The sequence below is a fragment of the Geotrypetes seraphini genome, chromosome 19 (assembly GCF_902459505.1).
Source record: "Geotrypetes seraphini chromosome 19, aGeoSer1.1, whole genome shotgun sequence".
NCBI lineage: Eukaryota > Metazoa > Chordata > Amphibia > Gymnophiona > Dermophiidae > Geotrypetes > Geotrypetes seraphini.
This window is the reverse complement of record NC_047102.1, coordinates 27866590-27892475: the sequence shown is the minus strand read 5'-3', so window position 1 is coordinate 27892475 and position 25886 is coordinate 27866590. Positions and strand designations below refer to the sequence as shown.

Here is a 25886-nt window from a genome sequence, read left to right as displayed (position 1 = left end):
CGAGCAGCCACTAACTTACTGCCCACGTCAGCTTCGGCGCCGTCTCCGATGTCACTTCTTAGCGCGGGGCCCGGAAGTGACGGCAGAGAGAACGCCGAAGCCAACATGGGCAGCATGTTGGTGGCTGCTCATGCCAAAGTTAAATAAGGGGAGGGGCGCGCGTGAGGCAGGGGGGGGGGTGAGTGGGAAGGGGGGGCAGAGAGGAGAAGGGGTGCTGGAGCCCTGAGCAAGATGGCGCCCGGGCCAGACCGCTCACCTCGCCCCCCCCCCCCTCCTTCTTACTACGCTACTGCTCGCATCCATAAACCTGTCAGTGTTTTTTGGGAGGTTGCCAAATGGCCACTAGGCTTCGACTCTGCTAGTCTTTAGTATGAGGTTGAGTTATCAAATATTAGCTAATACAGTATAATCTCATTATAACGGACTTCAAGGGACCTGGAAAGAGAGTCCATTATATCCAGAGTCTGTTATATCCAGAGTTGCATTTTTTTAAAAAAACTTTATTTAGGTCAACTTGAAACAACGTACAATCAATGAACAACAGTCACTTCATAACCATATCAGCAACATCAATAACAAAACTCAGCAAAACATTGGTACGGCACGAAATGATTGCAAAACCAGAACACTAAAAGATGTTCTAAAGCAGGGGTGTCCAACCTTTTGGCTTACCTGGGCTGCGCTGGCCGAAAAAAAATGTTTCTGGGGCTGCATAAATGCGCAAACACTGCAGCAAGACAGAGGAGGGTGCCGGCAAGATGGTAAACACCTGGGGGCAGCAGAGGAAAACACTGCATCGCCCTCGACCGGGGCCACACAAAATACTTCATGGGGCCGCATGGAGCCCTTGGGCTGCAGGTTGGACACCCCTGTTCTAAAACATTATGTCGCACTGTACTGGAAAGAAAAATACTCTGTCATTTTCATCTGGGCTGCATTTTGATACAGTATCACCGGCACGCCACACGCCTTGTAGGCGGAGCCTGCATGTCCGTTATAGCTGAACAAAACTACAGCTATAAGCGGCTCTGGGGACCAAATTGGTTGTCCGTTATATCCGAGTCTGCTATAAGCGATGATTTTTTTGCATGTTTATAAAGGCGCTCGGCCGGGACCAGCGGACCTCGTCCGCTATAGACGAGGTTCTGTTATAACAAGATTATACTGTAGATCAGTGGTTCCCAACCCTGTCCTGGAGGAACACCAGGCCAATTGGGTTTTCAGGCTAGCCCTAATGAATATGCATGAAGCAAATTTGCATGCCTATCACTTCCATCATATGCAAATCTCTCTCATGCATATTCATTAGGGCTAGCCTGAAAACCCGATTGGCCTGGTGTTCCTCCAGGACAGGGTTGGGAATCACTGCTGTAGATAATATTAACTCTACCTAATAGAGCTGCAGGCTGAGACCAGGGAGGTCACTGCTGCTCCTTGGGATCTTGGTCAAGCCAGTCAACCATCCATTGAATCAGGCGCAAAACTTAGGCCCCCTTTCATCAAAGCCGTGGTAGAGGGTTTTAGCGCTGGATGGCGAGATAAATGTTCCAAGGCTCATTTAATTCCTATGAGTGTCAGAGCTCTACCGTGGCTTGAATGACACTTGCCTTAAGCTATTACTGAGAAAGGTATGATCTAAATGCAAATCCCAAATCCAGTAACAGGCATACTGTGAAGTAATACAGAACACTACAAATGTCACCCAGGGAGGAGCAATTCTCCCATACCATAAGAGCCGTAACGTCCATGATTCAAGAAACAAGGACCAACTTAAGAAAACACAGCACCAAACATCGCAATGGATAATACGTAGAACATCAATAAACCCACTGGAAAACTAAAGAAACCGGATTAATGCAGCTTTAAAAAAAGGAAAAAGAAATACAGAATTTAAACAAGATAGTGCTGTATGGAGACACCCCGCCCCACTTCCTCCCCCCCCCCTCCCCGCTTGTCTATGAATGCAAGAAAGATGAATCTCCCTGGTGTCTTTCTTTTGCCTGCAAAAATGTGGAAATTCCACATTCAGAATAAAAATACAGTTGCAAAGCTATGGTGAACACACCTTAAGCATCCTTACTGTTTCCCTCATATTTCTATACTTTTTTTTTTTTTTTGGAGGGGGGGGGGGAGAGAAAAGAGCTTTTTTCCATGTAAGTTCTTAAAGAGCACCAGTCTTGGCTGCCCTGATCTTGGAAATTGCATATGTAAAAAAATTAAGCCCTCGTTTAAGAGAGACACATGCCTGTCAAGTGCAGAGGAACAAAGGCTTGTCCCTGGGGCCTGCTCAGCTCCCTGAGGTTGCCATTCCTTCTGTTAGCAAAGCTTAGCCTTTACAGAGTGTGTGCAAACCCCAATAAATCATTTCATCTGTTTCACTAATGGGCTCACGCGCTTGGCCCTTTCGCCAAAGTATTGTTTCCTTTATTTGTTTTCTCATCTTAAAAGAATTATGTTTCGCCCCCACATTAATAGCATTCGTGTAATATCTGTGTGGCTGACCCAAATCATTTTGGAGGTAACTTTATATCTGCGCACACGCGTGAAAAGTCGATAAATATTTTTCTCTGTGCAGATTTTCAAAGCAAAAGTAGGTGCACGCTTTGCTTTGACAATTACCTCAGGAAAATGACGTCCACACAGTTACACCTGTTCTTTGTGACCCTTGTGACCCTGGGCAAGTCACTTAATCCTCCATAGCCCCAGGTACGTTAGATAGATTGTGAGCCCACCGGGACAGAGAGGGAAAAATGCTTGAGTACCTGATTGTAAAAACCGCTTAGATAACCTTGATAGGTGGTATATAAAAATCCTAATAAACTTAAACTTAAACTTAACTTAAACTTAAACTTAACTTAACTTCTTTGGTACACTCAAATTTTCAGGGTCAACTTAAGACATGAGTGCTCAAATTTTCACACTGTAAGTGTGAAGTGAAAATTGTTCCCCAACTCTGCTCTTGGAAACGTCTTTGTTTAGTCTGGGTTAGCACAATTTGGGGTCCTAAATGTTAAGGCGCCCATAGAATATAATGGATGCCTTAGCATTTTTCGTGCGCTAAATCGGTCAGTCTGCCTTAATAAAAGGACCCCTTTATGCGGATGAAGCACTGTTCTGTTCACAGAAGTGCTTTTGAAAATCACCCTCCGCACGGCAGCAAGAGAATTTATCTGATATGTTTCACATACACGCATTTCCTTTTTTTCATTTAGATTTGACTCGTGCCTTTTTTAGAAGAAGCTCATGGTGAGCAACTGTCAGGTAAGTTAGGTATTTCCTTACGGACATAAGAATAGGCATAATGGATCAGACCACGGTCCATCTAGCCCAGTTTCCTATTTACAACAGTGGCCAATCCTGGTCACAAGAACCTGGCAGAACCCCAAAGAGTAGCAACAATCCAGAACCCCAAAGAGTAGCAACAATCCAGAACCCCAAAGAGTAGCAACAATCCAGAACCCCAAAGAATATCAACATTCCATGCAGAATCCCCAAGAGTAGCAAGAATCTGGAATCTCAAACTATCGATCCCAGGGCAAGCAGTGGCTTCCCTCACGTCTGTCTCAATAGCAGACTGTGGACTGTTCCTCCAGGAACTTGTTCAAACATTTTTTTTAATTCAAATATGGTAACCACTGTTACTACATCCTCCAGCAATTAGTTCCAGAACTTAACTACATGTTGAGTGAAAATAAATATTCCTTTCTATTGGTTTTAAAAGTATTTCCCTGGAACTTCATTGAGTTTTTGTAATTTCTGATGTGGCAAAAAATGGATTCAATTGTACCCATTCCACATCACTCAGGATTTTGTTGGCTTTAAGATGAAGAGTACCAACCTCTTCAGCCTTTCCTCATATGAAAGGAGTTCCATTCCCTTTATCATTTTGGTCATTCTTCTTTTCTAATTCCACTATATCTTTTTTGAGATGTGGCGACCAGGAGAACTTACAATCTAAGGGGCCTATGACAACTGCTCATTAAGCAATTACCCCCAGATTCAATAAATGGCACCCAAATATGAATGCCCAAGATATCATGCGATCCTGAGATCCGTGAGCAAATAAATTAATTTACGAATCATTAACAATCAATAACTGGCTGTCAACTATTGATTTGAATTGGTTCTAATTTGGATTTGTGCATGGATCTGCACACGATTATATAAAGATCTATGCTCAAATCCTCTCACGCACAACCCAGAAGGGATGTTGCTATGGGAAGGTCATGCGTGGGTCAGGGGTGTTCCAGAGAAGTATTCACAGTATTATAGAATTTGGAGTCCACACATCCAAGCAGTGCGCCAGGATTTACACCAGGTTTCTGTAGAAGTAAGACCCCGTTCCCAAAGCTGGGAGCTGGAATACAGTGCTCCCCCCGTGAATTTGCGGTCCCGGTCATTCGTGGTATTTTCCGACCACGAAGGGGAAGCAGGAGAAGACAGCTGGAGAGGGCAGCTGGAACTCTGGCGAGTGAAGGAAATCACTCGCTGTATGCTCCGACCGCCTCTTCCTGTACTAAAGTCGGGCCTCACCAATCAGGAGCTGCTAAGTGAACTGGCAAATTGTTGCAAAATGCTTTAATGAGATTTGCAGTAAGCCTTGAGGGCTTAATGTCTATTAGTAAAAGGGTCCCGTAGGCATCAATGTTGCTTTTATAAAATATGTAGATGTCTTTTTATAACATGACCCCCATATGATTTTCCACACTTTATACAATTAACTAATTACTATTTGTAGGAGATGGTTATATCTGAAAAAAGAATAGACCTTAGGTGGTCTTGGGAATGCATGTACCACATCTTTAGATGATTCTCTCTGCTGGTTGAGGAAAAGGTAACAATTTGCAAAAGAATTCAGTGCATATATTTTGGCCTCATTTCAAGATTAAAAACCTGAAGTTCCCATTAATCATGTCAAGGGAGTTACTGTGCATGAATCTGACAGAGTGACGTCAATGTATCCCTTTGGAATTTAAAAGACATTTCCCTGTGTTCTATCATGTCTCAGAGAATAGCAGTTTAAAGATTTTTAATCCAACAAGTGTGGAATGCAAACGGTTTCATTTTCTTGAATTCACAATATAGGATTGATTTACACAAGCTGTGCACCAGCACTGGATAGTATACTTAAGATTGGTGCAATAATGTCTATCTTTTTATTGTAAACCTTTGTATACTGGTTTCCAAAGATCCTACCCCATTATTCTCTTAAAAGTATGAGAAATGCCTCATGGAATAAGGTACTTTATATAGTAGAGTTCTATTGCATACCCAAGTTGTTATATCTTTCAGGAAGCTGCATACGGTACATTAAAGACCCACATTCACTCTGAAGCCTCCCAATATCTCTCTTCACTTATCTCCCCCTATGCTCCTCCCCGTGATCTCCGTTCATCGGTCAAGCCCCTCTTATCTGTACCTTTCTCTTCCACTGCCAACTCCAGACTCCATCCCTTCTTTCTTGCGGCACCGTATGCCTGGAACAGGCTGGCTGAATCAAAAACGTCATCCTTAGCAGTACTCAAATCCAAGCTAAAAGCCCACTTTTTTGAAACTGCTTCCAACTCTTAACTCCCACTCGCTGCCTAGACCCGCTATAACCTCCCCAACCCTGAAATGTCCTGTCTAAATTAGATTGTAAGCTCTTCTGAGCAGGGAATGTCTATTGTAGGTTAAAATGTACAGTGCTGCGTAAGCCTTTCAGTGCTATCAAAATAATAAACAGCAGTAATTAAGATGGCGGTAGGACACCAACCGCAGCCTACAATCGGGACGCTGTTTTGAGAATCAGGTCTTTTCTGTGTATATTTCCTATAGTCCCATGAGCCACATAAAATTCCATGACAGGCCACTGAAGGTTGCTCATCCCTGTCCTAAATGTAAGTTCATAGCACAGGGGAATGTATACCAAAGCATGATAGGTTATTAGGACCCGATTCTATAAATGGAAAACCCTAGCCTACACTTCCGGTGCCTATCTTTCACCGAGGCGCAATTCTCTATACGGCACCATTGCGTGATTGACATGCAATCGGTGGTCACTTTTTAGGCAGCGCCCTATGGAGAATCCGGGCAAATGTATTGAAAGAGGGACCCTTTGTCAAATTATTTTAATAGAGAAAAAGAAAAAAAGTCTCACCAAGTGAAGAATGGCTGGTAAAAGCTTCCTGATAAAAGGAATGACAGTGCATCACTGCTGTTCGTGTACTTTCTGAAGACGTTCACCATTTTCTCTGTAGGACAGCACTTCCTCACCCTTTTTTTTTTTTAAACCAGATATCTGTTCCTGCAAACAGGAACTTTGACCTCTGGTGTCAGCACATTGCTCTATGCATATCAAGCTAGAAAATCCTGTTCTTGTTACCCACATGCGTTACTTGAATTATTCAGCAGAATTAAGAGAATGGTTTTAAACTAAAATGTATTTTTCCACCTTGAATTTTACTTATTTTGAAATAGAAATTGACGGAATCTTTATACATCAGTTGTTTTATACCTGGTATGTCAAACTCATGACTAATGATGGGCCATGAGGGCAGCCACTCACTCATTGATAGGCTGCAATAAAATAGACATCCTCCTTATTCTCCCTATTACATTCTGGGCTGCATGTTTGACCTGCCTGTATAACACTGTTCAACACTCTACACCAGGGGTGTCCAATGTCGGTCCTCGAGGGCCGCAGTCCAGTCGGATTTTCAGGATTTCCCCAATGACTATGCATGAGATCTATGTACATGCACTGCTTTCAATGCATATTCATTGGGGAAATCCTGAAAACCCGACTGGACTGCGGCCCTCGAGGACCGACATTGGACACCCCTGCTCTACACAGTCTATCCTGTATTAATTAGGGGTTTGAGTGAAGGCAGGACCAGAGTATTTCAAACAATTGTGATTGTTCCACAAATCTCTGGTAGTTGCATAGCAGAAATGTTAACTGCTATTGGTAATCTGTCTGACCTGTCTCCCTCCTTTCATAAGAATTGCCATACTGGGACAGACCGAAGGTCCATCAAGCCCAGTATCCTGTTTTCAACAGTGGCAAACCCAGATTTTATGCTGCTTATCCTCGGAATAAGTAGTGGATTTTCCTAAGCCATCTCAATAATGGCCTATGGACTTCTCTTTTAGGAAATTATACAAATCTTTTTTATACACTGCTAAGCTAACTGATTTCACCACATTCTTCAGCAACAAACTTTAGAGTTTAATTACACATTGTGTGAAGAACTATTTTCTCCGGTTTGTTTTAAATCTACTACTTAGCAGCTTCATCACATGCCCCCTAGTCCTAGTGTTTTTGGAAAAAGTGAACAAGCATTTCACATCTACCCTTTTCACTCCGCTCAGTATTTTATAGACCGCTATCGTTTCCCTGCATGTTCCAAAAGGACCAGGCTGAGGCACGTCTGGTTTTCTTCCTACTATTACTATTTATTATTTCTGTAGCACTGAAAAGCGTACGCAGCACTATGCATTCAACATGCAACAGTCCCTGCTCAGAAGAGCTTACAATCTAATTTTATGTTTGGTGTAAGTTTCTTAATGAATTACTCCTATAGATCTGTGAACAAAGTCACAATTGTGTTTCATGTGACCTCACATATCATCATCTGATTAACAACAGAAGGCAGTTGCAACTCCCCATGTCTGCTGAATGCCACTTTCTACAACATGTGTGCTAACATTTGGTCATCATTACCACAGGCTCATTCTATTAACTCAGGGGTGTCCAATGTCGGTCCTCGAGGGCCACAGTCCAGTCGGATTTTCAGGATTTCCCCAATGAATATACATGAGGTCTATTTGCATGCACTGCTTTCATTGTATGCTAATAGATCTCATGCATATTCATTGGGGAAATCCTGAAAACCCGACTGGATTGCGGCCCTCGAGGACCGACATTGGACACCCCTGTATTAACTTGTAACTCATTTCATAGATTGCTGATCACATCACTGGCATATGCTATCCTATCATTTACGGGTCCATAATGAGAAAAGTCAGATGGAAGAGATACATTACGGGCCAATACAAAACCTTGGAAACCTTGAAAGAAGAACTGTATACATAAGAGGTTCTTGCAATTTCAATGAAAATTATTTTTCAAAAACCCCAAACCCAGTGTTAAGATGGGTTATTTTAGTGTTAACCTCAAGTATTAGTAACTAGGTCTCATTGCATAAAATGGGATCTCTGCTAAAATAGTCCAAGTTAGTGGTATTCTAACATCTGCACAATATTTGCGAAAAGGATAGAGCACAAGAAAACAGATAGACAGGATATGTTTGCAGTTATTGCATCTATTTTATGGAATTCTCTACCTCAGTACTTAAGAGACGAAAAGGACCTTGCATCCTTCAAAAAAAATTTAAAAACCCATCTTTTTAAAGATGCTATGACCCTCTGATTCAGAATTTTAATTTTTAGACTGGATTTTTTAATTTTAATCGTTGCCCTCCCCTGTGTTAACTTTCCTTCTATGTTTTTTCACACCTTGAATTGAAATTGTAACTTTTCCTCCTATCCCTCGCTTTTCATGTTTGATCCAACTAGTAAGTCTGTTTTACGGTTATTGTACTCACTCCCCATTTCTTTATTTGTATTGTACATCGCTTAGGAATTTAAATAAGCGATTTATCAAGCTCTAATAAAAACTTGAAACTTGAAAATAATATCTAAAGGGGAGAAAAGATCTCAGAACATTTGCAGCTTAGAACTGGTACTGACTAGTGCATACACAGTAGAAAATTGCGATCGCCAATTATATCTCCAACAAAAGGAACAGCGATGGATCTATGAGCTTGAGTCCGTGACACCAGAGGGCCTAAATATGGGTATTGATTGGTATTACTTTTATTAAAATCACTCGAAGAAATATAACATACTGTTTTAGAGTTTTTGAACGGTGCCGCGCTTTTTCGAAGATCCAATCTAAGATGGCTGGGGCTGAGCCAGCCTATTAGAAAAGAGCAGCCTGCGTCCTCTACGTGATAGACGATTTGATGGGAGGAGCTCTCTTTATAACACGAAGGAGAATATGCCCCATTGACGGGACGCTGGAGATGAAGCAAGCAGCTCAGCGAGTAACTTAATTTGAGACCTTTTATCGGACATGAAAGTGAAAGTTAAATAAGCCCTGAAGAAACGGTTTTTAACCGTGAAACGTTGGCCTCTCTTTAAAAACCACTTGTTCTTCTAAAACATAAATAACAGCGACTTTAGTCCTGCACCTAGAGGTGAATGAGGTATTTTGCACATTCTCTCCGGAAGTTTCTTGCCGATGATGATGGAGGAGGTGGTTTGAGCGTTTATGCCCTATCTATATATTACCTGAGGCTTTTTCTTCCGTTGAGAGTGGGCTCTCTAATTAGAAGAGTGGAGTATTTATGTTGAATAGTGATTTATTACCCACTTGCACCAATATCTGGATCTAGTATGATCACTGAGCAGAAAAATTTCCCATCATAATTACCGTATTTTCACGCATATAACGCGCGCGTTATACGCGTTTTTACCTACCGCGCATACCCCTCGCGCGTTATATGCGTGAGCGCGGTATACAAAAGTTTTAAAACATAGTTCCCACCCCGCCCGACGCCCGATTCACCCCCCAGCAGGACCGCTCGCACCCCCATCCCGAACGACCGCTCGCACGCGCTCCCACCCGCACCCGCATCCACGATCGGAGCAAGAGGGAGCCCAAGCCCTCTTGCCCGGCCGACTCCCCGACGTCCGATACATCCCCCCCCCCCGGCAGGACCACTCGCACCCCCACCCCGAAGGACCGCCAACTTCCCGACAATATCGGGCCAGAAGGGAGCCCAAACCCTCCTGGCCACGGCGACCCCCTAACCCCACCCCGCACTACATTACGGGCAGGAGGGATCCCAGGCCCTCCTGCCCTCGACGCAAACCCCCCTCCCTCCAACAATCGCCCCCCCCAAGAACCTCCGACCGCCCCCCCCAGCCGACCCGCGACCCCCCTGGCGACCCCCACGACCCCCCACCCCCCTTCCCCGTACCTTTGGTAGTTGGGCCAGAAGGGAGCCCAAACCCTCCTGGCCACGGCGACCCCCTAACCCCACCCCGCACTACATTACGGGCAGGAGGGATCCCAGGCCCTCCTGTCCTCGACGCAAACCCCCCCCCCCCCCAACGACCGCCCCCCCAAGAACCTCCGACCGCCCCCCAGCCGACCCGCGATCCCCCTGGCGACCCCCACGACCCCCCCACCCCCCTTCCCCGTACCTTTGGTAGTTGGCCGGACAGATGGGAGCCAAACCCGCCTGTCCGGCAGGCAGCCAACGAAGGAATGAGGCCGGATTGGCCCATCCATCCTAAAGCTCCGCCTACTGGTGGGACCTAAGGCGCGTGGGCCAATCAGAATAGGCCCTGGAGCCTTAGGTCCCACCTGGGGGCGCGGCCTGAGGCACATGGGCCCAACCCGACCATGTGCCTCAGGCCGCGCCCCCAGGTGGGACCTAAGGCTCCAGGGCCTATTCTGATTGGCCCACGCGCCTTAGGCCCCACCAGTAGGCGGAGCTTTAGGATGGATGGGCCAATCCGGCCTCATTCCTTCGTTGGCTGCCTGCCGGACAAGCGGGTTTGGCTCCCGTCTGTCCGGCCAACTACCAAAGGTACGGGGAAGGGGGGTGGGGGGGTCGTGGGGGTCGCCAGGGGGGTCGCGGGTCGGCTGGGGGGGCGGTCGGAGGTTCTTGGGGGGGAGGGGGGTTTGCGTCGAGGGCAGGAGGGCCTGGGATCCCTCCTGCCCGTAATGTAGTGCGGGGTGGGGTTAGGGGGTCGCCGTGGCCAGGAGGGTTTGGGCTCCCTTCTGGCCCAACTACCAAAGGTACGGGGAAGGGGGGTGGGGGGGTCGTGGGGGTCGCCAAGGGGATCGCGGGTCGGCTGGGGGGCGGTCGGAGGTTCTTGGGGGGGCGGTCGTTGGGGGGAGGGGGGTTTGCGTCGAGGGCAGGAGGGCCTGGGATCCCTCCTGCCCGTAATGTAGTGCGGGGTGGGTTTAGGGGGTCGCCGTGGCCAGGAGGATTTGGGCTCCCTCCTGGCCCGATATTGTTGGGGAGTCGGCGGTCCTTCGGGGGGAGGGATGTATCGGACGTCGGGGGGGGGGCATCAGGCTTTCAGGATGGGGACAGACCTTCAAGGGGGGACAGTGCACGGAAGTCAGGGGGGGTGAACGGAGAGTCGGGACAGCGCACGGAAAGTCAGGGCGGGCGAAAGGAGCGTTGGGCAGCATGCGCGGTATACCCGTGAGCGCGGTATACCAAAGTTTTTGTACATATCCTCGTGATTTCTGCGCGCTATACCCGTGTGCGCGTTTTATACGGGTGCGCGTTATTTGCGTGAAAATACGGTAAACATAGGGCTCCTGAATTACCGCGCACGCTAGACCTTAACGCCAGCATTGAGCTGGCGTTAGTTCTAGCCGCATAGCGTGCGGTAATATCCTGCGTGCACTAAAAACGCTAGCACACCTTAGTAAAAGGAGCCCTTAGTTATACGTACGTGTACGCTTAGCTTAAAACTTCAAGACAGCTACATCAGCTCTTCAAACTCTGACACAGGCCCTGTTTCATCAAAGTTGCTTCAGTGGCAATAATAATTTATCTTTCAATTTGATCTTGCCTGTTCAGTCTTGGCATCACCATGCCATTCATTCCTTAAGTCAGTGGTCTCCAACCTTTTTTGTGTGAAGGGCCGCAGAGAAAGCTCTGAGGGCCACCAAAAGATTTCAAGCTTACACATATTACTAATTTTGTAAACTACCTTGACCTGCTGGTTCAGACCGGGTATCAAACATTAAACAATAAAAATAAATACTAATCTTGATTCAACACTTCAAGGATATATTTTTAAAACTCACTTTATTTTGGATTTTCAACAGTAGCAAATTCCGTAAATGAGGGGTCGGGGGCCGAATATTATGGGTAATGGTTTAATGTGTAGCTCGGGAAACAGTTTTTGTTATGTGATTGTTAATAAACAGAGCTGCGGCTATTTCTACCAAGAAGAGTGTGGGTTTAGTTATAGGGGTGAAGGGGGGAATATGTGGGGGGGAGCGGGCCAATACATATCTCGCTGGTACTATATCAAGTGGGCAAGACTGAAAATAGACACATTTACAGGATTTCAAGACCATTTCAACCAACTATTTGAGGGCTGCAGTGGAGAACTTCAGGGGCTGCACGTTGGAGACCACTGCCTTATACAATCGATGAGCTAGAGCAGGGGTGACTACCACAGGCGGGTCAGGTTTTCAGGATATCCACAATGAATATATATGAGATGGATTTGCATGCACTGCCTCCTTCAGATGCAAATCTAGCTCATGCATATTTATTGGGGATATCCTGAAAACCTGACCTGGCGCTGGCTCTCGAGGACCAGAACTAGAGCATTAGCCTAACATTTAGAGCAGTAGGCTGGTTACCAGAAGCCCCGGGTTCAAATTCCATGGCAACTCCAGTGCTGGACATATTCTGGCAACAATGCCAGTCCAGGTCATGGGAATATTCAGCAACATTATCTGGTTAGTGTTTCTGAATTGCTCCCTTAAATGCTCTTATTCGCTTAGCAGAACCTAATAACCAGACAAATGCCTCTGACTATCCACTGACTGGTGTTTTAGATGTCCAATTTGGGTAGTTTACACGAGTTATATCTTAAGCCAGAAGCTGTGGTGGCAAAAAAAAAAGAAAAGAAAAAGATGCAACGAAACTGGTAGACTAATATAGACAATTATAGAAGAAATGAGTGTCTTATGGGTGGCCTGGGCTCTACTTCCATTAGAAATTGAAACTGCAACTAAATCGTGACCAGTGGTCTCAAGCTCGCGGCCAGGGGAGCCACTTGCAGCCCAGCAGGTCCTATTTTGAGGCCCTCTATATGTTTATCAAAATCACAAAAATAAAATAAAGCAGTTTCTTGATCATCTGTCTCTTTAGCTACAAATGACAATATTATTATTAGCCGAAACGAAAGATTTATAAACTAAATAGAGTTTTACCTCATGCAAAATTGTCATTCCTTGGATAAGACATTAACTACTTTTTCTGAGGCCCTCCAAATACCTACAAATCCAAAATGTGGCCCTGCAAAGGGTTTGAGTTTGAGACCTGATTGGTCGATCCTTATCTTGACAGCTGTCAATCATTTTGACATGAGGTGTACCCATTATACTACTCACTGGTTTAGACTGATATAGTCACCATTGGATTACATACACACAGATATTTCTAGTTGGGATCACTCTATTACTTCAATGATTTGAGTCTCTTTGTAATATTATTATGCTCATGTAATTCTGTCTATTTTATAATTTTGATTTTTTTTTTTGTTACGATTTCTGTTCTTTTAATAAACAAACTTAAAAATATGTATAACTTTGCAGAAAGGGAATTATAATAATTTTATAAAGATCTGGGGGCCATTGGAAAGATATTGTAATGTGTAAACATCATTTTCCTTTGACAGATATATTTACATATAGGGGGAAAGGGGGGTGGTTATGGAACCTTTACTAAATAATGTGTTTAGTTTATTTTTATGATATGTTTGATTGTATTCATTGAGGAAGGGTGGGTGGGATGGGTTATAATTTTTATGTTATTATGATTACAATAGAAATAATTTCAAGTGTTATATTCTTGTTATTAATGATATATTCCTGTACACTTGCTGGAAGATTTTAAAATGAATAAAGAATTAAAATATATATATATATATATGTATAACTGTGATTCCTTATTAGACAAATAACAGGAACATCTTAATGCATTAAGAGAATATAAAGAGAGCACCTAAGTGGCATGGTACATAAAACTGTCATACATGCTCCGGCAGAACTATAAATAATCAAATATCTCAAGTATGGTGAAATATGATGCTTCGGGAATGTACTGAGCCGCCACTGTGAAGCATATTTCTACCTGCAAAAACCTTGACTCCATAAGTCAGTTCAGTTTCCACCTTTCAACAACAAACTCACTAATTAAAACATTTGAAGTGGGCTCCAGTGCCTATCTCTGTCCTTAGTTTTAAACATTTAATTAGCTAAGATAAAAGAAATAATTAGATTTGCATTTTTTTTTCCCGGTGATTTATGGGTATCCAGAGCAGATCACAAGAGTATGCCTGTGGGTGAATAAAACTGCAACATATACTATATAGACATGGATTAGAGAGGGAAGCAAGGCTCCCTTTTCTCCTGGCTAATTCATGATTGAAGATACTATTACAAAATAGTTGAAGGGTCTAATGAGGCTGGGGCCGATTTGTAGACTTCTGGGCTTTGTTTATAACCTTCATTCTCTTTCACAGAAGCATCAGAGTCACTAGCTAAGCCAATACTGTACCAGAATTACATTGCCTTCCCTCACAGGGTTTATCTAGTCCTGTTTAGAGCATGCCGAATGGGATCATTTTTCTTCCAATCATTAAAACAAAATTGATATTCTTGTTTTCATATTTCCTTCTTTCCCCTTCCTCTGCCCATCTTTCTTACAGCTCACAAAATCTTTTATTTTGCAATAAGGAAAAAACAAAACAAAGTAAGTCACCAAATCGTTCCACAGAACAAACGGAAAGCCAGGAAAAAAACCCAAAACCACTGAACCGATGATCTTGATGTAAAAGTTTAGTAATAAAAAGTCTTCAAAAATAGAAGCGAATGCAGGTCAATAAATAAATCCATATAACGCACAGTAAAAAGGTATGGTGTGCACCCGACATGGTCTGTTTTTTGGTTATGAATAACCTTCCTTACACAATACCATATTCTCATAGGATCCCAGAGGAAGGTTATTCATAACCGAAACATGGACCGTGTCGGGTGCACACCACACCATTTTACTGTGCGTTATATGGATTTATTTATTGACCTGCATTCGCTTGTATTTGTGAAGGCTTTTTTATGAATAAACTTTTACATCAAGATCATCGGTTCCAAGGTTTTGTTTTTTGCTATTTTGCAATAAGGAACAGGACAGAATAACTTCTTTTATTGGGGAGGGGGGGGGGGGGGTGATGACTATCTGGCTTCTCTCTCTGACCTCAGGCTTCCCGATTGCTGATGCTATATGGGCCAAAAGTTGGTTGGGACACGGACCTAATGGCCCATTCCATTCTACAGCCTATGAAATGAAGAGGTATAAAACAGGGATGTACTAGAGTACATAAAAATATGCAAGGTTGAGACTTGGAAGAATCCAAGATGGCCGCTCTGAACCTCTCCTAAATGCAAGTATTTTATATTGCTTTGTTTTCCTATTTTCCTTCTCATTTATTTGACAATGTAGTTAAATGTAGAGGATAAGTGAGGGTTTACACTTTGGATTTCCCACCAGGAAAACCGAGGGGGAGGGGAGTTAATTCTATAATAATGTGCCTACATAGGGTTACCATATGGCTCCATAAAAGGAGGATGGATTGAGACATCCAGGTTTTACTTCCATTGAAAGCAATGGAAGTAAGGAGGACAGATTGAGACATTTGGGTTTTACTTCCATGGAAAGTAATGGAAATAAGATCCAGATGTCTCAATCCTTTTCCTGGAACCATATGGTAACTCTATACTATACCCTAACCTATACTATAAAGCAAAGTAGACACCTGCTTAGAGTTTGGACAAGAAAAGTTTGGACAAATTCCTGGAGGAAAAGTCCTTAGGCTGTTATTGAGGGGAAGCCACTGGTTGCCCTGGATTGGTAGCATGGAATATTGCTACTCCTTGGGTTTTGGCCAGGTACTAGGGACCTGGATTGGCCACTATGAGAACGGGCTATTGGGCTTGATGGACCATTGGTCTGACCCAGTAAGACTATTCTTATGTTCTTAGAGTTCACCATTTTGATATCTGTGGAGGAAAGGCAGTATGTCAAATAAAAAAATAACCATAACCTACTTTCATTGATAGAATATTGTTGAAACTGGATATATACAAGCATATGCAGCTAGATGTGAGCTAGGGTTAACATATGGCTCCAGAAAAGGGAAGAAGGATTGGTCCTCATAGGTATCTGTTGCAAATCTTCATGTCACCTGCAAAAGCTAAACCTTTCCTTTTAAGTCATTAGCTTCTGAACGGCTTTATATGCAGTTGAGAAAAAAGTGCTGTAGTGAAAAAAAATCTTCTCATATTTATCTATTATCTTGGCTCATGAATGTCTCATTGAGAGGGACATAAGGGATGGTGACTGCCCGCCAATAACAATATAGTTTGATTCCGGTTCATTCCTTTCAACTACATTACCAGAAGGTTAAGCCCATCTCCAAAAAGGTAATAATTGAAGGGTTCTACTCTTAAAATTGGAGGTCAAGTAGATACATAATGATGAAACATATCTTTAAATATATCTCTGCTATTATTATTCTAGTAAAAAAATTAATTAAGCGGGTCATGCAGGCTACAAAGGCTAATGTAGAATATAATTATTTCTGATTTTTAGATATGTACTTCACATAGAGAGATACTCCTTATTCAGCACACTAAGTACTTGAGTTTTCTGCACTTAATCATGTATTAAAGAAAAAAAGAGGACCCTTGTTTCAGCTTCCTGAAGTTTTAAGTGCAATTCAGGCTATTCATCTGCCAGGAGAGTTTAGCCTGAATACAGATCTGTTATGACACAAAATATTAGATTACTCCCAAATAACGTTTGGTGTCTTGCGGTAAATGGGCACTTTTCTGCATGCACAGCGTGTTAAAAAAATGTTTTATTTTTGTGCAAGGAAGTGCGTCCGGGAGGTGAAAAGTGGGCGTGGGAGTGCTAATAAGTTAGCGTGTGCAGGGTTAGCGCAGGGGCCCTACAAAACAGGAGGCGGTAGAGGCTCATGTGCTAATTTTATTAACGGCTGCACGCTAATGGCAAAACAAGTATTGGTTTGTTTATTTATAGTCCGCCTTTATCAAGGCAGAGCACAAAGTAACATACACAATAAAATGACATACAAACATCTAAAAAACATATAAAAATTTTACAGTACAAAAACCAAGATCCATCATATCCACAGAGCTAAATTATTACATATTCATTTTCACATCAAACAACAATACATCAGCCACAGCAAGACTTTCAACTCCTATCTCCTCTCAACTTGGCTTCTGCGTCCCCAGCCCTGCGAGTCATGTCTGTATGTTCAAATTAGATTGTATGCTTTTCCGAGCAGGGACAGTCTATAAATGTCAAAATGTACAGCGCGGTGCATGTTTTTCAGTGCTATATATGTGATAAGTAGTAGTAATAATAATAATTTTATATACTGCTATACCAAAAAAGGTTCAAAGTGGTTCACAACATGGTAAAATACATACAATTAAAATAAAGATATCATAAAAACAATATCAATTAAGAATATATCAATTAAGAAACAGTAAAATTGAAGTGCATCAGTTAAAATGAGTTAAAAAGTTGTAATTCTAGGATGGAGACATGTCGAAGAGACGGGTCTTTAATGTTTTCCTAAAATGAAAATAGGAAGTAGCCTCTAATATAAGCCTGGAAGGAAAAAATTATATCAAATTGTATCAAAAAACTTCTTATATTGGTAGGATTTTAAAGGGGGATAGTTGATTTATTCTACGTATACTCTTGTTAAAATAATTCAAGAAGAAGTGGGAAGCAAGATCATCTGGTAGCATCCCCAAAACAGGAAAACTTAAACAGAACTCTGGACTCTACCGGCAGCCAGAAAAGTTTTTGATAGAAGGGGGTAATATGCTCCCATCTTTTTAGTCCAAAAATAAGCCGAACAGCAGTCTAAGTTTTTTGAGTGTAGTAGTAGCCTGCATACTTCATAAGACAAAACGGGTGTCGTTTCAGTCATTTTTTGAATTCCCTTACCCTTCCCTGCTTCTTAATATAGGATGGAAGTTTTTTGCATTCTTCAGGGGCAGCACAGGAACAAAAAAAAAAAACCCTGTCCTGACTGTCTGCAATCTGACCTGTCTCCTTGCTGGTATCGCCAGGTCACACTGAGTCGAAGAGCGTAACTGTGCTAGAGAAATATATGAGGTTACAAAGTAAGAGCTTATATCTGAACTGAAACTCAATTTTCAGCCAGTACAGCTTATAATAGATCGCAGACACGTGAACATGTTTTCTCAGCCTAAACAGAGTTCTGATAATAGAATTTTGAGCTACCTGTAAAGAGCTGAACACAGTCTGAGGCAGGGGTAGGGATCTCCGGTCCTCAAGAGCCGTCTTCCAGTCGGGTTTTCAGGATTCCCCCAATGAATATGCATTGAAAGCAGTGCATGCAAATAGATCTCATGCATATTCATTGGGGAAATCCTGAAAACCCGACTGATCTGAGGCATGCCCAACAATGCTATGTTACAGCAGTCCACTGTCGACAGTACTATTGTTTGAATGACCTTTTTATCATCGTTCCAAGGCAAATGAGAAAATCGGTCATTTTCTGGCCGTGGTTAAAGTGGCCTTACTGCGCAGGAAAGACCCACATAAGGGGCACATTAAGGCTCCCATTGTAAGGCACCATGGGAAGGGTTATACAGCCTTACATTCCAGCTTGCTGTGTCTCATACGCTCAACCTTTCATTCGGAGCTGTGTACTGTATCAATTTTGTTTCTGCTTCAGTGAATCAGTGTACGTGCCATAAATTGATTAATGGAAACACAAGTGAACTAACAAAAGTCTGGAGCTTGTCAGCAAATACGATCAATGTACTACTGTATGTAAATATCTTAACTAATGCTCCCGTAGCTGTAAAGTTCCATTGTTAACTAGACCTGATGGAATGGAAAGGGTAGATGTGAATCGCTTGTCCACTCTTTCTTTTTTTTTTCTTTTTTTTAAACTTTATTGAACCGTATGAAGCAAAATACAAAAATCAAGACTATATTACATCAGACAATAGCAAAAGGCCACAAAAGCACAACCAACATAACACCATAGGTTCCACTGATGACATACTGTAGCTTTTCAGCACATGGATAAAACAATGTCACCTAAAAAGAGTCTACGAAACTAACAAGTCAATTCTAAAAGTATCCCCCTACCACTACCCAGACTCCTCCCATTCCCCCCTCCCCCTGAAAGTAGAACAAGCTCAAAACAGTCAGTGTGTGTATTGTGAGTGCCAGCAATAGATATACATCCTTAATCATCACAGGCTGAAAACTCTCTGGAAATGAGAGAGCCCATTTTCCACTATGAACTGTCAATTTGGACATCAAAGCTATGAGGGTCACTCTTTCAAGGACACCGTCCAAAAGGGGGAGTTCTGCTCTTTTCAGGCTGCCACCACTACAAGGTGGCTAGCCGTCACTACTTGGGTAACTAGTTCACGTTTTCCAAAAATACTAGGATTAGGGGACATGTGTTGAAGCTACTAAGCAGTAGATTTAAAACAAACCGCCAGAGAATGTGCTGGAATCAGTTAGCTCAGCAGGGTTTTAAAAAGGGTTTGGATAATTTCCTAAAAGATAAATCCACAGGCCATTATTTGAGATGGGTTGGGGAAATTCTCAGCTTATTCCTAGGATAAGCAGCATAACATTTGTTTTACTACTTGGGATCTAGCTAGGTACTTGGGACCTGGGATGGCTACTGTTGGAAACAGGATGCTTGCTGGGCTTGATGGACCTTTGGTCTGTCCCAGTGTGGCAATTTTTATGTTCTTATGAGAGCCAACCATATGACAATCAAGCCATCGTGACATCACTAATGAGTCTGGCTCTTAGGCACTGGTGGACTGAGGCATTATGACATCACAATCTCAGCTCTGGAATGTTGCTACTCTTTGGGTTTCTGCCAGGTACTTGGGACCTGGGTTGGCCTTGGTTGGAGACAGGATACTGGGCTTGATGGACTTTTGGTTTGTCCCAGTATGGCAAGTCTCATACGTATTGGGGTTTGTGTGCTCTATAATTTCCAGCTACGGTGCTGTTATGCAGCTGCCTTTATCAACTTTCCTGCTCCTGTTGGCTTTCATATAGGACTCCAGCACTGACATCGAAAGTCGAATCAACTTTATTGTCTCCATATTAAAAGCAAACATTCCTCTGAAAAAGAGAATGCAAGTACTCCAACAATCAAAACATTACAGTAAACCATTCAAATCCACTCTACATCAACAATGAGCCTGTGAGGCTTGACAGCTTTGCTTTCAAATATCCAACACTGTTCATACCAGGCTAGAATAGCTCTTACATTCAGTCCAATTATGCAAAAGATCAAAATAAGCCTATAATGTGTGCATCTTCTCTTGTGATATATGTGATTGTGTCCTTGTGATACAATTTATAACAGAAAAACTACTAGGAAAAATGACAGCTGACAAAACATAAGAGCCCCCATCGCTGAAGGGACTACAACTGATTCTATAGTGACACGCTGCATACAAAAAGCTCAGTTTTGATAATAAATCAGGTCTTACAGACTAAGGGAGGGGGTGGAGGGGGGGGTGGAGGGAGATTGGGTGGCTGCTGTGGCCTGGTATGGCCAATATTGAATATTTGAAAGCAAAGCTGTCAAGCCTCACTGGTTCAATGATGAGGTAGAGTGGATAAATACCATCTACATAGTTAACAGTTATGTTCTGATACAGGGCTGCCCAAGTCCGGTCCTCGAGATCTACTGGCAGGCCATGTTTTCAGGATATCCACAATGCATGAGATCTATTTGCATGCACTGCTTTCATTGTATGCTAATAGATCTCATGTATATTCATTGGGGAAATCCTGAAAACCCAACTGGATTGCGGCCGTCCAAGAGGGACTTTGACACCCCTGCCCTAATGCATTCCCTAAGCCAGGGCTGCCAAAGTCCGGTCCTCGAGATGAACTGGCAGGCCAGGTTTTCAGGATATCCACAATGAATATGCACGAGAGAGATTTGCATACCAAGAAGGCAGTGCAGGCAAACCTCTCTCATGCATATTCATTGTGGTTAGCCTGAAAACCTGGCCTGCCAGTAGATCTCGAGGACCGGACCTGTTCTGATATGTTGAAGTACTTCCTTTTTTTCAAAATGAATGTTTATTTTGTAATGCTGAGACAATACAGTTGATTCAACTGCTAATGTCAGTGCTGGGGTTAAAGAACATAAGAACATAAGCAGTGCCTCCGCCGGGTCAGACCATAGGTCCATCTAGCCCAGCAGTCTGCTCCCGCGGCGGCCCAAACAGGTCATGACCTGTCTAAATCATCAGAAGGGGCCCCCATGCCACCTTGGTTTCCTGATGAGTCCTATCTTCCCATCGAAGTCCTAGCCCTCCGGTCTTGCACATGCACGACCTGGTTGGGTTTCTATACTTTCTCAGTATCCCACGATCCCTTTATCCCCCAGGGTTCTATAAGAATGTCAATGGGAGCAGGGAGCAGGGAGATAAAGAAACGATGGATAAGCAATTATAAATTCAAGCGCATGTCCAACCACTGATGCAGTTTTTAAAAACTTGGCATCAAGTTGGGTTACGATGACAACTTGACAGCTAAGGAGCATTTGCTTGAGATAAGTACATAAAGAGAGGAAGAGATAATGGTTACTGCGGATGGGCAGACTGGATGGGTCATTTGGCTTTTATCTGCCATGTAAAAACCATCACTGAAAAAAAAGTGTTACTCTATAAGCCACACTTAAAGTTAGGCCCAGTTTAAAGAATAGTGCTTATGCCAGGGAACCACACCTAACTTTAGGTGCAGCCATTTACACCAATGAAAATGTGGGGTTAGGCACAGATGCCCTTTTCTATAATTACACATAACTTACATAACATAGTAACATTGTAACATAGTAGATGACGGCAGATAAAGACCCGATTGGTCCATCCAGTCTGCCCAACCTGATTCAATTTAAATTTTTAAATTTTCTTCTTATCTATTTCTGGGCAAGAATCCAAAGCTTTACCCGGTACTGCGCTTGGGTTCCAACTGCCAAAATCTCTGTTAAGACTTACTCCAGCCCATCTACACCCTCCCAGCCATTGAAGCCCTCCCCTGCCCATCCTCCACCAAACGGCCATATACAGACACAGACCGTGCAAGTCTGCCCAGTAACTGGCCTAGTTCAATATTTAATATTATTTTCTGATTCTAAATTCTCTGTGTTCATCCCAGAGGAATGCCCTTGATTTGCTCATGACCCACCCATTTCTATGTCCCCTTTTTTGACTCTTGTGTAAAATGTAGACGTTCTCTAAATAATTTATTTTTAGTTTCCAACAGTGTTATAATTATACACTGGTACTACTCCCCTGGTAGAGAGCAGGATTGCACACTTTTAGCTCTCGTGAACAGGCCTGGCTTTCAGGTGGATCACAATGAATATTCATGAGACACATTTGATTATGTTAGGTTTCAAAAATGGTTTATTTTGTATATCATGGTTACCCTGAAACCCAAACCTGTTCATGGCCCTCTAGGGACTTGAGTTGTGCATCTCTGTCTATGTTCAGCATTAAGAAACATTGTTCTACTATTCAAAATTAGTGCCAGGACTGCTTGGCGACAGAAAACGATCTTGTTTGGTTCCACCCTAAGGGAAACATTTCTTATGAAAAGCTAGGAGATATAGCAACACTTTAGTCCTCGAGCTTGTTTCTGAACACAATACTGGAGTTCTGTATCTATCCCAGGAAATCTTACACCGATTTGCAAACAAAAGTCATTTTCCGGTGGCTACTCTTAAAACACAATGAAAAGCTGCTAAGGCAAAAACTGTTAGAACATATAAGAACTGCACTGAGATGAAGAAAAGAGATAATATCCTTTTCAAAAAAACAATACTTTCTATCAAATATATTCAAAATTTCTTTAGAAAAATAAATTACTACTACTCTGACTTTGCATCAGACACGTGTCGTCTCCTCTTCTGACTGACTGATTCCCAAGACCTTTCAAGAAGCTGTTGCTGGAGAATCCAGTTGAAATGAGTCTCCATGAAAGGTAGACTGAAGCTCTACTCCATATCAGAAAGAAAACTGCAGGCATAGTAAATGCAGCTGGAGCTCTTCGGGGCTTTCTAAAATCTGGACAAACTGCCAGGTTTTGGAAAGTCCATCCGGGCACCTGAACAGTCCTCTAAAGAGAGGACATGTCTGGTGTCAGTTTCGTTTAAAGAATATATTATATAAATAGGGGAAAAGAAAAGCAATCAGTTTCAGTTAGTGAATGGTGATGGGATTAAGTATGGTGGTAGGGATTAAGTGAAAGGCGTCCTGACAAACGCTGGTCCCAGGTTCAGTTCCCTCACCGATGACTCACCAGAAAGTAGAATAAAGAAGGCATAGCCAGAGGTGTTTGCATAAAGAATATATTATAGAAATAGTCTTACAGAAAAGCAATATTTATAATCATTACAATTAAGCAGAGAGCATTACACTTAAGCAGAGAGCAAAGCAGTCTTGCTGCCTTACAGAGTCCAGAAGGAAGTGTGAAGTTTCAGGGAAAGGCAGAGAGGGAGAGAAACGGGGGATGGTCTAAGCTTCGTGTTCCATAGATAAAGGGAAGGATAGACAGAGAGAGGGAGAGCCAAGACAGAACCAGAGTGCCAAGCAAAGAGCCAAGAGATAGCTAGATAGAAAGAGAGAGAGAGGGCCAAGACCCCTCTCCTGATAGCTTGACAGAAAAAGAGACACATTGATAGAGCAAAGAGCAGGCTTTTATACCTTGGAATCTTATTCTGACTAGAGAAAATAGTGTATCTCCCAGTATCTTTCTGTTTAGAACTTGCAAACTGTTTGAGACAATGGTCAATTTAATTGACAAAGGAGAGTGTGACATCTGCAAGCATGGTGATGGGATTAAGTCTCTGGCTTGATCTGTGCACCATTGTCCTAAGCACCCTCTTAATCAGACATTAACACCTTTTAGCTAGTCATGATTCAATCAGGGAAACTTAAAACATATCAGGGATACTTAACACAGTCTCCCTGCACTAAGGGTCTATCTGCCTTCCCATGCCAGGGCCAGATTGATATAATCTCCCATAGGCCTCTAGGCTGACATCTGGGTTTTCCTATACGTCTGGTCTGGTAACCCGAGACCTTAACTTTCTTCTACAACCCAGCCCCCACCAAGGTTGTCCTTACTAATCCCTTCTTTTATGAAGCCCAATAGCACGTGCCGACGCAGTAAATGCTCCGACGCCCATAGGGATTGAATGGGCATCACAGCATTTGCCGCACGGCTTTGTAAAAAGAGGCCCCAAGAGATTATAGTCCATAGTTCATGCCAATGCATCCTGAATTCACTGGGCAAATGTCGGTTTTGAGTGTGTCTTTTCCAGATGTCTGTCAGCACTGTCTCCACAATGGCCCCTGTGCTTTCTAACTGAAAGATTATGAGTCCATTCATATGGACCACTGACCAGAATTTAATCACTTTGTTTTCTAATATTTCTTCCATTTCCAAATATCTGTAATTATATATAATAAAGTGTTTCAGTGCACCTTTGATCAGCTATGTTGAAAAACCAATTTTAAGTCACAAATGTTCTATATTTGAATAAATATTTTGCCTATGATAAAAACTGAGGGCCAGATTCTCGTCGTACCACTTAAAGTTAGGTGGTAGTAGGCGTCCTACCGCCGTCCAACTTAATTGCTTTAATTAGTGATAAACGATGTTGTAATTGAATGCATTGTTTAAACCCAATTAAAGGTTGATTAATTTTTAAAAAAAAATAGTCACCGCTAAGCAACCTCCCCGACTGGCGCCTACCTCCCTAGTGGCTAGCAGAGCATATTGACACCTAAGCCCGTAAGGGGGTGTGCTTATGGGCAGCACCGGACTTCAGTGTCGCAATTCTGACGTGACCCTAGGTGCCAAAAATGTAGGCCTCTAAAACCTTGGCCTACATTTATCGTACCTAGGGTCCCGTCAAGGCGCAATTCCGGAAGCGGCACCTGTTGAAGTTTGACACGCGGCATGGGGCGCGCTGCTTTCAGAACCAGCCCTTGATATTCAGAGCCATACCCAAACTTTGATTGGCATTACCTGGATAATATCGTCAAAAATCTTCTCTGACCACTCTGGCACTATCTAGGTACTATGGGACAATCTCTGGGTGGAGCCAGAAGTTATGCGGATATCACCGACATTCGACACTGGAACGCGAGTTCTATCAATATTCAGTGCCAATATCCAGGTCAGTTAGGACAGAGTCCTAGCTTTCTCAGCATTGATGAATAAACCTCTAGGACTAGGGTTACCACATGGCTCCAGAAAAGGAGGACGGATTGAGACATCCGAGCTTTACTTCCACTGAAAGCAATGGTATTATCTATGGAATTTTTAAAATGTTTTATACAGTGTCATGGCTTATTTATGTAATTAAGCTTTTAATAACAATTTAATTAGGTTTATATGTTTATGTAATTCATTTACGGTGAATCAGAATGTTTATGACTATATATATATATATATAATGTTTTTATGATTGTTTCCATTTATATAGTTTAGTCTTTGTCCTTCTCCTTTTTCCTTATGAATGTTGAGATGATTGTAAACTTTCATGTTTTAATTGCATATCTTATTTATATGTTACATTTAGACTCCTGAGGCAGGCCCTCGTGGGCCGAAACACGATCATGTCAAGTCTATTTCCTGAACACCAATTGGTCATCTTTGTTGGTCTATTTGTCGCTCCTTTTTCTGGAGCCATATGGTAACCCTATCTCTGGCCGCTCACTGGTTTACTGTCCTCAGCAAGACGAATTTAAGGGCGAGAGGAGCATGACAAACACACTGACCTGAATTTGCTGCTGCAGGAGGTTGATTTTGTGCTGCTGTTGCAGAAGCTGCTGCTGTTGTCTTGCAATCTGTGTAAAACACAACACCATGAAATCAAAACGGAATTTCTGGACTTTAGAAAACAGAAAACCGCACTAGGGGGATGGGGGT

At 42.8% G+C, this 25886-nt stretch overlaps 1 protein-coding gene across 15 annotated transcripts in view; it reads right to left on the bottom strand.

The window, feature by feature from the left end:
* The window catches only part of SOX6 (SRY-box transcription factor 6), a 945693-nt gene that overhangs the window by 290174 nt on the left and 629633 nt on the right, over window positions 1-25886 (bottom strand). For all 15 annotated transcript variants that reach the window (XM_033928339.1, XM_033928344.1, XM_033928338.1 and 12 more), the window contains one exon: window positions 25736-25804. In XM_033928339.1, coding sequence (XP_033784230.1) covers window positions 25736-25804 — 69 coding nt within the window. The remainder of the gene's footprint in view (window positions 1-25735; window positions 25805-25886) is intronic.